Source organism: Cajanus cajan, chromosome 6 (assembly GCF_000230855.2).
Source record: "Cajanus cajan strain Asha chromosome 6, NIPB_CcT2T_4, whole genome shotgun sequence".
Lineage (NCBI taxonomy): Eukaryota > Viridiplantae > Streptophyta > Magnoliopsida > Fabales > Fabaceae > Cajanus > Cajanus cajan.
Genome location: NC_138522.1, coordinates 54522919 through 54535987, shown reverse-complemented (window position 1 = coordinate 54535987; position 13069 = coordinate 54522919). Strand labels below are relative to the sequence as shown.

At 32.1% G+C, this 13069-nt stretch overlaps 2 protein-coding genes across 2 annotated transcripts; one reads left to right on the top strand and one right to left on the bottom strand.

The window, feature by feature from the left end:
- The first annotated feature begins 816 nt into the window (after window positions 1-816).
- LOC109797645 (protein TERMINAL FLOWER 1) lies at window positions 817-2512 on the top strand. Its single transcript, XM_083077652.1, has 4 exons — window positions 817-1104; window positions 1308-1369; window positions 1877-1917; window positions 2013-2512. Exons 1-4 carry the CDS (start codon window positions 904-906, stop codon window positions 2228-2230), a joined length of 522 nt encoding a protein of 173 aa, XP_082933778.1. The 5' UTR covers window positions 817-903; the 3' UTR covers window positions 2231-2512.
- An 8953-nt stretch (window positions 2513-11465) lies between these two features.
- On the bottom strand, window positions 11466-12575 carry LOC109796848 (uncharacterized). The gene has a single exon (XM_020356670.3). The coding sequence runs from the start codon at window positions 12422-12424 to the stop codon at window positions 11681-11683; it is 744 nt and encodes a 247-aa protein (XP_020212259.1). The 5' UTR covers window positions 12425-12575; the 3' UTR covers window positions 11466-11680.
- Between the last annotated feature and the right edge of the window lie 494 nt (window positions 12576-13069).

Genomic DNA, 13069 nt, shown 5'->3' with positions numbered 1-13069 from the left:
TCTTCCAACAAAATTAAAAGAAAGACTATGGCAGAGACAACACGGAGAATCACGCACCCACAAACAGAAATTTTGCATTTTGTTTGCATGCAATTAAGGAAGGTTCTCTACGCAAGGCATACAACAAAAATTTCTGCACGTCCATGGTACTAATGCCTTGTAGAGAATGCTAAAATGTGGGTGTATTTCCTAGAATTTTGCCTTTTATGCTTTTAGTTTAATAAAACGGCAGAGACGCTTGACAACTAGCAAAGAGAGAGGACCCACATGCAGGATTTCACATGATGCTTTTTCTGACCTGATCAAACTGGGAAGAAAACAAATGGGAACTCTTTTTTCTCCACATTTTTTTCAACTGGAATAGACACAAGTATAGGATATATAAGAGATGATATATAAGAATTTTTTTTTAAAATTGCTTTATTGGATGAGAAATCCATGCATCCAGTGTACAGCCAATCAATTAAGAACCGATTCCAAGGGACCCATTCTGTGCTTGTGAACAGGAGAGAGAGAGAGAGAGAGGATTTGTCACATATCATGACTAATGTGATTTCTGCAGCACAAACATCCCAGACCTAATGGCAATATTGTTGTAGCGATGGACAAATTAAAATATATTAGGAGTGGTGTGGGAGCACCTGCACGGATGCACCTGATTTTGTTTTTTATAGGCTTTTTCATTTTTTGTTTTTCCCAAAGAGAACTTGTATTTTTCTCTAGATCTAAACCATGTATTGAACATATTTTAAAGGAGGGGGAAAACACTCTATACCTTGAAAGACACTTTTGGGACATTATAAATATGGAGCTCACACTCCCTTTCACAGCAGGATCATCGAGTTGTATTCCTCAGTTCCACAAATTAAGCCTTCTTCTCTCTTCTTCCTTCTTCCTCTTATAATGGCAAGAATGCCTATAGAGCCTCTAATAGTGGGAAGAGTCATAGGAGAAGTTCTTGATTCTTTCACCACAAGCATAAAAATGACTGTGAGTTACAACAAGAAGCAAGTCTACAATGGCCATGAGCTCTTCCCTTCCACTGTCAACACCATACCCAAGGTTGAGATTGATGGTGGTGATATGAGGTCCTTCTTCACACTGGTATATATGTATCTCTTCTTATATTCCCTTTTCTTTGAAGAACAAAGGGGTGAAAAAAAAGAAAAAATTAAGCTGTTTTCCAGTGTGTTCGTTTGTTGTTTTCTGTAATCATGCTCACACAATCACACTATATGCCTCTTTTATTGGAGTTTTCTTCAAGAGTACTGAATCATTAAGCTAAATGTCTCCCTTTTTTGTCACAGATCATGACAGACCCGGATGTTCCTGGCCCTAGTGATCCTTATCTGAGAGAGCACTTGCACTGGTACTCAATTATACCATCATTTTAGTTTATTAAACATTGCTTAAATACTTAAGCTGTAACACTAAACTAACCATTTATAACATAAAAGAAAAACCCACCACACCACATAGCCACTGGATTCTTTTAACAACTCAACAAAAATTTTAAGATAATCATTTAAAAGTACTTAACTGTTTACCCATCTGACAATATTCACGTCAGATGTCTGTGTATTTTAAGCCTAATAGAAGTTTGAAGTTTTACAAGATATATATGCATCCTTTCATCACATCAAATTAACCACTGAAGTAAATGAAGAAGGTACATATATACATACCTTTAACTGTATTCTGTAAAAGTAGCACGTTCTACCAAATCCATCCACCCTAAAACCAAAACAATCTCAAAGGGTGAATAAATCTCGAAGTCTCAAACATAACATAATTAACGGTATATATATGTAAGGTAAACTAGCCATTCATAGGTATCTAACAGTCAACAAATTTGTTGGAAATATTCTTTTTGCAGGATAGTGACAGATATTCCAGGCACAACAGATGCCACATTTGGTAGGTTCATGTAAATGATTGGTATATAAGGGAACTTTCAACTTACTACTGATGATGAGAGAGACTGACAAATATGATCTATCTTGCTGTTGTAGGGAAAGAGTTGGTGAGCTATGAGATCCCAAAGCCTAATATTGGGATCCATAGGTTTGTGTTTGTCCTGTTCAAGCAAAAGCGTAGGCAGTGTGTTACTCCACCTGCTTCAAGGGATCACTTCAACACACGCAATTTCGCCGCACAGAATGACCTTGGCCTCCCTGTGGCTGCTGTCTACTTCAATGCACAGAGGGAAACGGCTGCAAGAAGACGCTAGCGAGCATACTTGGTGATTGCTTCTGCAACCAAGGTAGTATTGAATAAAGCATTAAGTACAAAGTGTTTCAGTACTCGAAATTGATCCTCACATGTGGCCCAAATAAAACTTGTCAGAAAATAGAGAATCATTTTCTAGTTTGACGTGTGTAAGGTGTATGCTTCTTTTATTTTCCATCAGAAGATGTTGTACGATCTGTATTATAGCGTACTACGTGTATTATTATTACCTCTTGGGTACTCTGAGGTGATCTTTATATAAAGAAATAAGAGGTTTGGTAAACCATGTCGTTTCTTTTCCTTTAATAGTTTAGGGTTTCGCTTCGTTCTTTCCATTGATTCTGTTTCCGGGTTTCATATTGGTGTTTTTTCTCTTCTCAACTAAATTAAGCTTTTGACAAAAAAAGAAAGTATTAATTAATTATAGGGGGACTTCATGAGTGACTACTTGTACCCACTTCATTGTCATCTTACTAATTTTCCCTCCACTCAGATGCAAAACCTTTGAATTTCATATTATTTTCAGTAATACGAGGCTTGCTCATCTATGACGTCTGCTTTTCGCTATCTTGATGGATTGACCCTTCAGGAATACATACACCAAATTTCCAGCCTATCTTCACACTGCAAAAAGAAATGTCATGTGTTTGAAAACCGATTATATTGCACCCTTTTAAATGTAGGTTTACATGTTCCGATGTTCTTATCATAGAAACTATGAAGGATAATAAAAATTAATAAAGGTTAAATATATGTGATGTGTAATTTTGATTTTTTTTTAATTTTTTATTGAAAATTTAGTTTTTCTAATTTTTAAAATAAAGTAATGTAAGTCCTTTTATGAACATGTCTTACAAAATTTCAGAGAAAATGTTGACGAGTCTATAAATGATATTAGGTAAAGTTAGTAACTCACATAAGAAAATAGTAGTATTAAATTTTTTTAAAAATTATCTTAATAAATAATCAATTTTAATTAAAATAAAAAAGAAACATAACAATGTTATTCTTTACAAGAAATTAGGGTGATAATGAATTCATTTATCTATCATCCATCTATTCTATTCACAAGTGAATTTATTCAATCTATCCATCACAATAAAAATAAATAATTGATCAGATATAATTCATTTATTTAATTTTATGAATGGTTAGTTATCTATTCATTACTTTTCAATATAAGATGTCTATTTGATTAAGATTTTAAAAGAATATTTTGACATAAAAAAATATCTTGTGAATTTTAAAATATTATATAAAAATGTAATGACTTATAAAAAAAAATGAAAGAAAAATACAATATTTCAATAAAAAAATTATTCAATTTTTTAACCACGTGTATTTTATGCATGGATTAGATATCCATCTATTAAAAATTTGTTAATGGGTAGAGTGGATGAATTTTTTTTGCTTTAAATGGATTAGATATATTTAGTTTTTATGTGAATTTTTAATAGATTTAAATGGATTAATGAATTATTTTTATTATGATTCACTTAAAAATTTGCTTGATCCATCTATTTGTCACCCGTAAATAAAAGTCAATATGATTAAGTAACTGTTAGATAATGTCATTTACAAATACTTCAACATATTCTATTTAATTTTGGTTAACAAGCTAATAAGTGAAATATTGCATGATTTTGAAAACTAGGAAAAACAAATTTGCAATAAAAAAATTTTGGAAGACCAAAAATTATACACTCATAAAACTATAAGGACAAAAAATGAATTTAAACAAAAATAAAATTAATTTATACAAAAAAGATAAGTCACCATGTTAACCAAGAAATATTGATATAAAAAATTGATATCAATACCCTTATGTTATTATTATTATTATTATTATTATTATAAGAATTTGACTATAATGTATTAATAGTACTGTATTAAAATTATACAATTTTATTATAATATATTATACTGTTAAATAAATTTATAATATTTATATTAATAATTTAATTTGTATAAAATAAAGAATTTATTAGTAAAAAAGGAAATCCTATAGTATAATAGTTTTTATTAATATATAACAATTTTTAATTTGACGCTCATATCTTCTGGGGTGCTGATCCCGCAGAAACGTAATAATGATTAATGAGATTAAGTATGCAGTCTTCCCTCTTAATCCAAGTATGAATGAAAAATAAATAAATACATAAATGATTTATGCTTGCTCTCAAAAAGTGTATCACATACGTATGTATGCAATCGTTAAGCGAAAATAATTAATGGCACAATACAGCTGCAATTCAAGCTTTTCAGGCTGGCTACTCAAAATTTACGGCATAATTAGAAAGACATTGTGGCATGCATTTGCTTAAAGTGCTTGAAATCTGTAAAAATTTGAATACAGCTAGATTGTGAAAAAAGAAAAAAAAAACAATTAATTACAAATATCATATTTTAATTCGATGTAAGAAGGCATATCACAATTATTAATTGTATTTATACGATAGGAAAAAAAATACACCAAAAAAATATAAAGGAGCTAAAACTGACAATTTTTTTTTTTTTGCAAGAAATAAAATAAGGTAGAATTATATTTGCATATGAATATAAAACATATTTGTGTTTACTCTTAATTATTAATTCATTCATGAGATTGGTGATTAAGAGGGAATACAAATATGCACACCTTGAGATCGAGAGATCAGGATAAAAATTTTGAGCGCAAGTTTTCTAGGAGATTAATATTATTGAGGTCTTGTTTCGGCTTTAATTGATCCAAGTTGAAATTGAGGAGTAAGTGAATCAGTTTGTGTAGAAATTTTTACTTAAATAATATTTTTTTTAAAAAAAATTACAAAAATATCAACTGTGCAGATTTATTTACCGAACTGTTTACTGTTCATGCTCAGAATTCGGTTCCCGGGGAACCGAATTCTGAGCTTCAAAATCTTATTTTTTTTGTTTTTTCAACTCAGAATTCGGTTCCTCGGGAACCGAATTCTGAGTTACTTTAAATTTTTTTTTTTTTTTCGTGTTTCTGGCCCATTTTGGGCAAATTTTGGAAGTGGAACGGCCCGTTCCGAATATATTATTTTAATAAAATTGATTGAATAGTTAAAATTTTATCCGATAATTATATTGTTGGAGAGAATATATTCCATATAGTTCAGGGATAATTATACGTTTTAAGCGCAAGATATTATCTTAAGTGATTGTTTAAATATATTATTTTAATAAAATTAATTGAATAGTTAAAATTTTATCCGATAATTATTGTCGGAGAGAATATATTCCCTATAGTTCAGGGATAATTGTACGTTTTAAACACAAGATATTATCTTAAGTGATTGTTTAAATATATTATTTTAATAAAATTGATTGAATAGTTAAAATTTTATCCGATAATTATAGTCGGAGAGAATATATTCCTTATAGTTTAGAGATAATTGTACGTTTTAAACGCAAGATATTATCTTAAGCAGTGTTTTAAAACCCGGACCGACCCGGCCGGTCGGACCGGTTGGACCGGGAACCGGTGGTCCAGCCGGTCCGAATCTGAAGTTGGATCGATTATGCAGTCGACTCGTTTCAAACCGGATTGAACCGGTCAATTTTACGGTTCAACCACTTTTTTTATTTAATTTTTTTAAGGAATCATAAATCACAAAAATAATAATGAAAATTGAATCTCTTAATGAAAAAGCAAGGAGTCTTATTAAATATAACAATGACTACTTGTTCTAATATATTTGTTTGCAATATATACAACTTAAATAACTTTTATAGTATATTATTAATTTTAAATTATATATTTAATAATGCAATATCTATGTAAATATTACATATATTATTTTCTGATATTAATTGCAAGCATATTATATATGTACATATTATTTATATTTTTAATTTGTATTAATATACCGTTTAACATGTAATTTTTTATGTATTTTTTTACAAAATAAAAATAAAAATAATTTTAAATAAGATAGAAAAATTGAAATTTAAAATAAGATATGAATTTATTAAAATTTATAAATATAAAATATATTTAATATGAATACTTTTTAATAAAAATAAATAAAATCGAGTCATGCGGTTCAACTAGTGACCCACCGGTTCAACCTTTGACCAACTGATCCAGTACCTTAACCGGTTCGATGACCGGTCCGGTCTTTAAAACTATGATCTTAAGTGATTGTCTAAATATATTATTTTAATAAAATTGATTGAATAGTTAAAATTTTATCCAATAATTATAGTCGGAGAGAATATATTCCTTATAGTTCAGGGATAATTGTACGTTTTAAACGCAAGATATTATCTTAAGTGATTGTCTAAATATATTATTTTAATAAAATTGATTGAATAGTTAAAATTTTATCCGATAATTATAGTCGGAGAGAATATATTTCCTATAGTTCAGCGATAATTGTACGTTTTAAACGCAAGATATTATCTTAAGTGATTGTCTAAATATATTATTTTAATAAAATTGATTGAATAGTTAAAATTTTATCCGATAATTATAGTCGGAGAGAATATATTCCCTATAATTCAGGGATAATTGTACGTTTTAAACGCCAGATATTATCTTAAGTGATTGTCTAAATATATTATTTATAGCTGATATTAAATGTTTCTTAACTTCTAAACATTAATATTAAATATTTTTTCATGAATCCTGATTAATTGATATTATTATAATTTTTATGTTAATTTTATTATTTTTATTTTTAAAAAAAATAAAAAAAAATAATCTTTTTTTTACTTTTTGCCCAGAACGGGCCGTTTCAAAACCAGAACGGCTCGTTCCAAACCAAGGTCTACTTCCTGAAAACGTCCTCCGGAACGGGCCGTTGCATGACCGTTCCAGATTCAAAAACATGTTAAAATTTTTACTCTGGAATGGGCCCTTCTGGGCCCGTTTTAATTTTAAAAAAAGGCCTCTATGTCTTTAAGCAGAACGGCCCGTTCCGCTTCCAGAACGGGCCGTTCCACTTCCAAAATTTACCCAAAATGGGCCAGAAACACGAAAAAAAAAAATCTAAAGTAACTCAAAATTCGGTTCCCCGGGAACCGAATTCTGAGTTGTAAAAACAAAAAAAATAAGATTTTGAAGCTCAGAATTCAGTTCCCCGGGAACCGAATTCTGAGCATGAACAGTAAACAGTTCTACATTGGTAAATAAACCTGCACAGTTGATACTTTTGTAATTTTTTTAAAAAAAAAATTATTTAAGTAAAAATTTCGTTTGTGTAACCTTTGTTGTATTAAAATCATTTGAAAAAGAACACCTTTCATCTTAATTGTTTTGTGCAAGATAAATTAAACTCAGTTTTTAAAGTAGTAATTTCCTGAGAACACACAAAAACTTAAATGTAATGTAGTGATAAATGTATATTTAATACTTTATTTAGCAAATGTTGTAAGGAATTAATTAAAATTAAAAATTGTAAAAAGAAAATATAGAACAAATACCAATAATGATGTCTTTATTCTGTAATAAAGTATTTAAAAAACTAGAATAAGTAAAACATAATTTTAGAGTCAACTTCTTTAATATTGGGTAGAAATGAGCATGGCTCGACCCAATCTGCTAATCCGACCTAGTTTAAAATTAAATTTGACATATTCGAGTCATATATGTACATTAGATATATTTTGAGGACGAGTTCAAATTATTTTTCAAATGTCTTATTTATATATATATATATATATATATATATATATATATATATATATATTATCTTTAAAATATATATTACTTATTATATATTAATAATAATAATAATAATAATAAATTATTATTAAATAGATAATATTTCGTATAGCATGATATTATATTGAGAATGACAATGAAGTAATTGAACAGAAATCTAAAGTCTGAGTGTAAATTGGACCTCATGTCCAATAGAATTAATAGGTGAATAAAGAAATAAGATGTTAAATAATCAAAAGCCCAAAGGCGGAAGCAATTCCATGCCTTGTCGCAGCTCTGTAGTTAGTAGGTGATCCCACGGCAGAGATACAAGCAGCAGAGTCATATATATATTTTGACAATCCTTAATTATATTAGATCGTATCGTTTCCTCTTATTCTGTTTCTATGTACCCAGCCATAGGGATGCCTTAGACAATACAATTAAATGCGCCTTTTAGTTACTTTACTTTAGGGAATAAAAATTTCTTTCATGATTTTTCTGACCTTTTTTTACGGAAAAACTATTATTTCTCTGGATTAAACTGTAACGAACATTACCGTTTACAGGCAAAACCCCAAACACTCAATAGCCTCGATTCTGAATCAGACTTTGATTAACCAAAATCCTAACAGTCAACGGTAGAATCATCAACTTCAAAAGAATAGAAATGTAACTTTTAAAAACTTCTCTCCTAAAAATAAAGAGTATTTTTCAGTATAAAAGTTATAAAAACGTTTTTAAACTTGTATCCAACCAATCCCTAAATTCAATAACAATTGAACCTGAAAAAAAAAAATCCTAGTAGATAATATCTCTGATTATTATTTACACCTACGAAATTAAGCTCGGATAATCATTTGATCCATACACAGATTTTAAATGTTGGTAGTATTAATCATTCGCAATTTAAATTCAGAGCACGAAATCCATATTTCAAACCCATGCTTGAACCTATTAAGTTTCATACATAAAAACATCATGACAAGTTTTGCTACGGATTTACACTCTAATGAGAACAAGATTCAGTAGGTTTAAGCAAGCTGGCAAATGAACGTCAAAATAAAATTCATACCTTCACGTCGGTTTGAACACGGAAAACTTTGATTGCGAAAATATTTATCAATGTTTTGAAAAATATATCAATCATTGAACCGATGAAAGTACTGATTTAAGGTTTAATATGATCCAACCATAGTTGAATTGATAATAGCTAAATAATATCTTTAATTTTTTTAACATACTGTTAATAATGTTACCAAAATACTATATGGCTTTACCATCCCTTTTTTCATTCTCAAAAGACTGACTTAAAATCACCCCCGCCCTCTGTAACACTCCATCTTTATCAAAAGTCTCACTCAATATAGAGAGCCAGCCAAGGCTTTTTGGTAGAATTATTAAGCTGAAACCAACACTACTTAGTGGAATAGAAATTAAAAACAACAAATAAAAATTTTATCATAATCAAAATAATTATTACAGGGCAAGCAAGCAAACACAAAAACATAGGAAATTGAATGATTTTTTTTTTAAAGAAACATACAAGGGAGTGTAAGATATCGCAAGTCTGTTTTCTGTTTGATCTAAAGACATGGGCACTAGTTGGTCATCCATTTGCCTTATCCATCACTGATAAATATACTCTGGAGAGTTTGAATTTTAATTTGTCACAACAAAAGATTGCTGTGTGCTGGCAATTTGTGCAGCAAACCTCCTTGTGATGGGTTGAGAAGGTTCCTAAAGCCAGCTCAAGCAGACATAAAGCTTGAGTTACTAGCTATCTTCTAGGTAGAGCTACCTCTAGTGGAGTATGAGATGCTGAAGACCCCTCCATCTATGAAAGTTGCAGCAACCATCTATATAACTCGATGCATTAATTATGGTTTCAAACAATGGAGTAAGATATGTGAACGGCACTCCAAATACTCAGAAAATCAGCTATTAGGGTACTCTAGTTTAATGGTTGATTTTGAATACCAGGCTGGGTGGCTGACACAGGGAAACTTACTGGGGTATACAGGAAGCGTTGCTCATTTAAATTTAGCTATACTGCAAAATGTGAACCAGCAAGTTTTCTTCTACACTGGAGAAACCACTGTAGCAGCTAGTAGACCATGTGTAGCCACTAGCATCAACAGAAAACTACTGATAACTAATAGGAAGTTGGCAACGAAATTAGTGCTAGAGGCATTGTTAGGCTTGTATGCAGTTGAATGGCAAAAGGAAACCGTTATCAAACGGTTTTGTGATTATTTTGGATCGGATGCAAGACTGGTTCCTGGTCTGACCAGATGAACCACTCATTACAGTCTGGTTTTAATAGCTATGATATTTTTCATGATAATACAAGTCTCAAACAGCATGGCCATATTTGAAGCTCCTCAAACATAAAGACAGTACTCTACAGTTTGTCAAGATGTCACTTATACAAAAGTATATTCCATCCATCATAGATTAACCATGGTGGATGTTAAGACATGTTGTCATAACTAAATGTATTTTGTCAAAGTAGTTATTAGTCAATCAAAATGATACTCCATATCACAATCAAAGAAAATTACATACCCGAGTTAATTAGTGATAAGCCCAAACTCAAAAAGCAAAAATGATAAGCAAGTCCTAATAGAGAATGGGTTTCACACTCCATAGGGCTGAGAAACAGCCTTTCAAGGAAAATGCCCTTAACAATTCAAAACAATTTTCTATTACAATATAATAGAAAGTTTCTCCTATCTCTCCCTCCTACTTATACTCAACATATAATCACCTATTAGCTATCTAATTCCTTCTGGAGTATACTTCTATTATTCCCTCTTCCTGTCCCCTAACAAATAGTTATAACTTCAGCATGCAAAATCAAGCTTCACATGTTACTTCTGAGTTGAAGTCCCCTTACCCCAGCAGCATTGCTAGAAATTAGGATCACTAAGCATTTATTCTGAATCTCTGATGAAGATATATAAAGGAACCCAAACTGTTCGACTTGGGGTGCATTTGAAAGAGTTTATTTACAGCTTATTTAGACTCTTCTTATCTTATGTCATAAGCTATCTTCAGCTTATTTCAAAAAGATCTTCAAGATAGCTTTAGAAATCTGTTTACAATTACACAAAAACAATTTGACCTTATTTCCTCTTTGATTATAGAAACAACTTATACATAAATGCTCACATGACAAACACTTGGACACTATTTGGAAAAAAACTTCAATAAACACATCAAATAAAAACAAGGGGGAATGAATTAAGCTTTTCCTAAACATGAGCTAAAATTAACTTTTAGAGAAATTAAATGAAAGAGCAATTACAAATTAGTTTATACACAAACTAATTTGAGATCATGGGAGAAGCTCAATTTCTTTTCTCCTTTTCTTCTCCCATAGTGATTATTGAGAAGTTTATCCAAACAGAATCTTCCTCAACAAGTGCTTGATTAAGTTGTCTACCTAAACACACCCAGTATAATTTAGACAAACACACAATGTACTATGCTAATAACATCTTACACTTCCAATTAGACCCATGATTTTCTAGCACCAAACAGCCACATACAAAAACCTTAATTGCTAGAAGATCTGCCAAAATCAGAACAAAAAAGCAAGTATATATATACTTCCACAACACACACCCGCAAGTGAACCCAGGAACAACTATTTTAAACACAACCTTTTAATCAAGGGCGATAACTCCATTTCCTATTTCGTAACACGACTACACCAAAAAATTACAAGGTTCAAAATGCAGGAAGAAGTAAAACCACCGAACATCCAATCCAAAAATCTCAGCGCCAACGACAACCCTAGAATATCACAAGCAACGAAAACAGAGTGTAAATCAAGAAAGACGCGTACGCTATGAGGCCGCGATGCTCGTCGCCGCCGTCGGCGAGCGACACGACGAGCCCCGTGGAAGCTTTCGTCGCCCACAACACGAAAACCGCAGCGACCGAAAGGCGAATGACCCCGTCGACCGGTAAAAAGAGCGAGAGCGCGGAGAAGATGACCACCGGCAACATGCAGTAACCGACGACGCTGGTGCAGGTGTGCAAATCAAGGTTACCGGTTCGACCGGCCAACATGTTGAAAACGACGTAAAGGAAGATTGAAGAGACGACGATCCAGCCCAATATGACGCCGAATTGGATCTTCCCCGCGAGTAATTGGAAGAGGCAAAGGGACATGTACAGAAGAATTGGGCCCGATAGATCCGAGTCTTTGTGGACCGAGTGGTTCACCCGAAACGGGTTCAGTACGGATCTGATTTTGCTCCAGATTTGCTCCGGGTGGATCCCGAGCTCGTCCAGGAGCGGCTCCTCGTCGTCGAAGTTGGCGCCACCTCCGCCCACGGCGGGGCCGCTGTATATTGGCCCCGAGGAGGTGGACGCCGCGGCGGAGCCTATGTCGAAGGACATGAAGGGGATGCCGGAGTTCGGCTGGAACGGCGGATTGGGCACGCGCCGCTGCTGGAGGTTTGGGGCCGGCGCGGCGGGGTTTCCGGCGGAGGGGAAAGCCACCGGCGGGACTTTGAACTCTTTATTAGCCATGAGATTGAGATCTGGTGGGAGGAACTAGGGTTTTGAGAAGCTTCAATCTACGAATTTGGGGGTTTCTGATTCTGAGAGTAGAGAGAGTAACGACCACGGTGTTATTGGAACCTTTTTTTTTTTCTTTTTTTTTTGGGTTCGCGTCGGTGAGGTTTACTTAATCGAAAAGGGACCTAACGGATTGGAAAAGTTAATATTTAGTTTAATTTAATGAAACATGTTACAATTTAATTTTTAAAATTACTTAATTGTAATACAATTTGATGTAAGATATAACAATTGTTGTAAAATAAAAATCACTAGTATTAGATAATGTTTTATTTTTATATAATATTTAACATATAAATCATATTATAATTAAAATATAGTTTAATAGGTTCTTAGTTTTTATAAAATTAGCAAGCCCTATTTTCTTCCTCCTCAATGCCTTTCGCCACCATCTTTTCCACCATCATCACGTTCGCTTCATCTCTAAATCAACATTACATATTTACATTAGCATAAGCAACACAATTAATAACATTAAAAAAGGTAAAAGGGAAAAATAACTTACCTAAACACACAAGAAGGAGGAAGAGGAGGATGGCAACAAAGAGGGAGGAAGGGGAGCACAATCCAGAACAAAAGCAACTGACAAATGGTTGA

What these genes read in the sequence shown, in the direction of transcription:
- LOC109797645 (XM_083077652.1), top strand. Translation starts at nt 904, where the DNA reads ATGGCAAGAATGCCTATAGAGCCTCTAATAGTGGGAAGAGTCATAGGA. An exon ending in CTGAGAGAGCACTTGCACTG is followed by an intron (nt 1,370 to 1,876) that starts GTACTCAATTAT and finishes TTCTTTTTGCAG; the next exon opens with GATAGTGACAGATATTCCAG. An exon ending in CACAACAGATGCCACATTTG is followed by an intron (nt 1,918 to 2,012) that starts GTAGGTTCATGT and finishes TTGCTGTTGTAG; the next exon opens with GGAAAGAGTTGGTGAGCTAT.
- LOC109796848 (XM_020356670.3), bottom strand. Translation starts at nt 12,424, where the DNA reads ATGGCTAATAAAGAGTTCAAAGTCCCGCCGGTGGCTTTCCCCTCCGCC.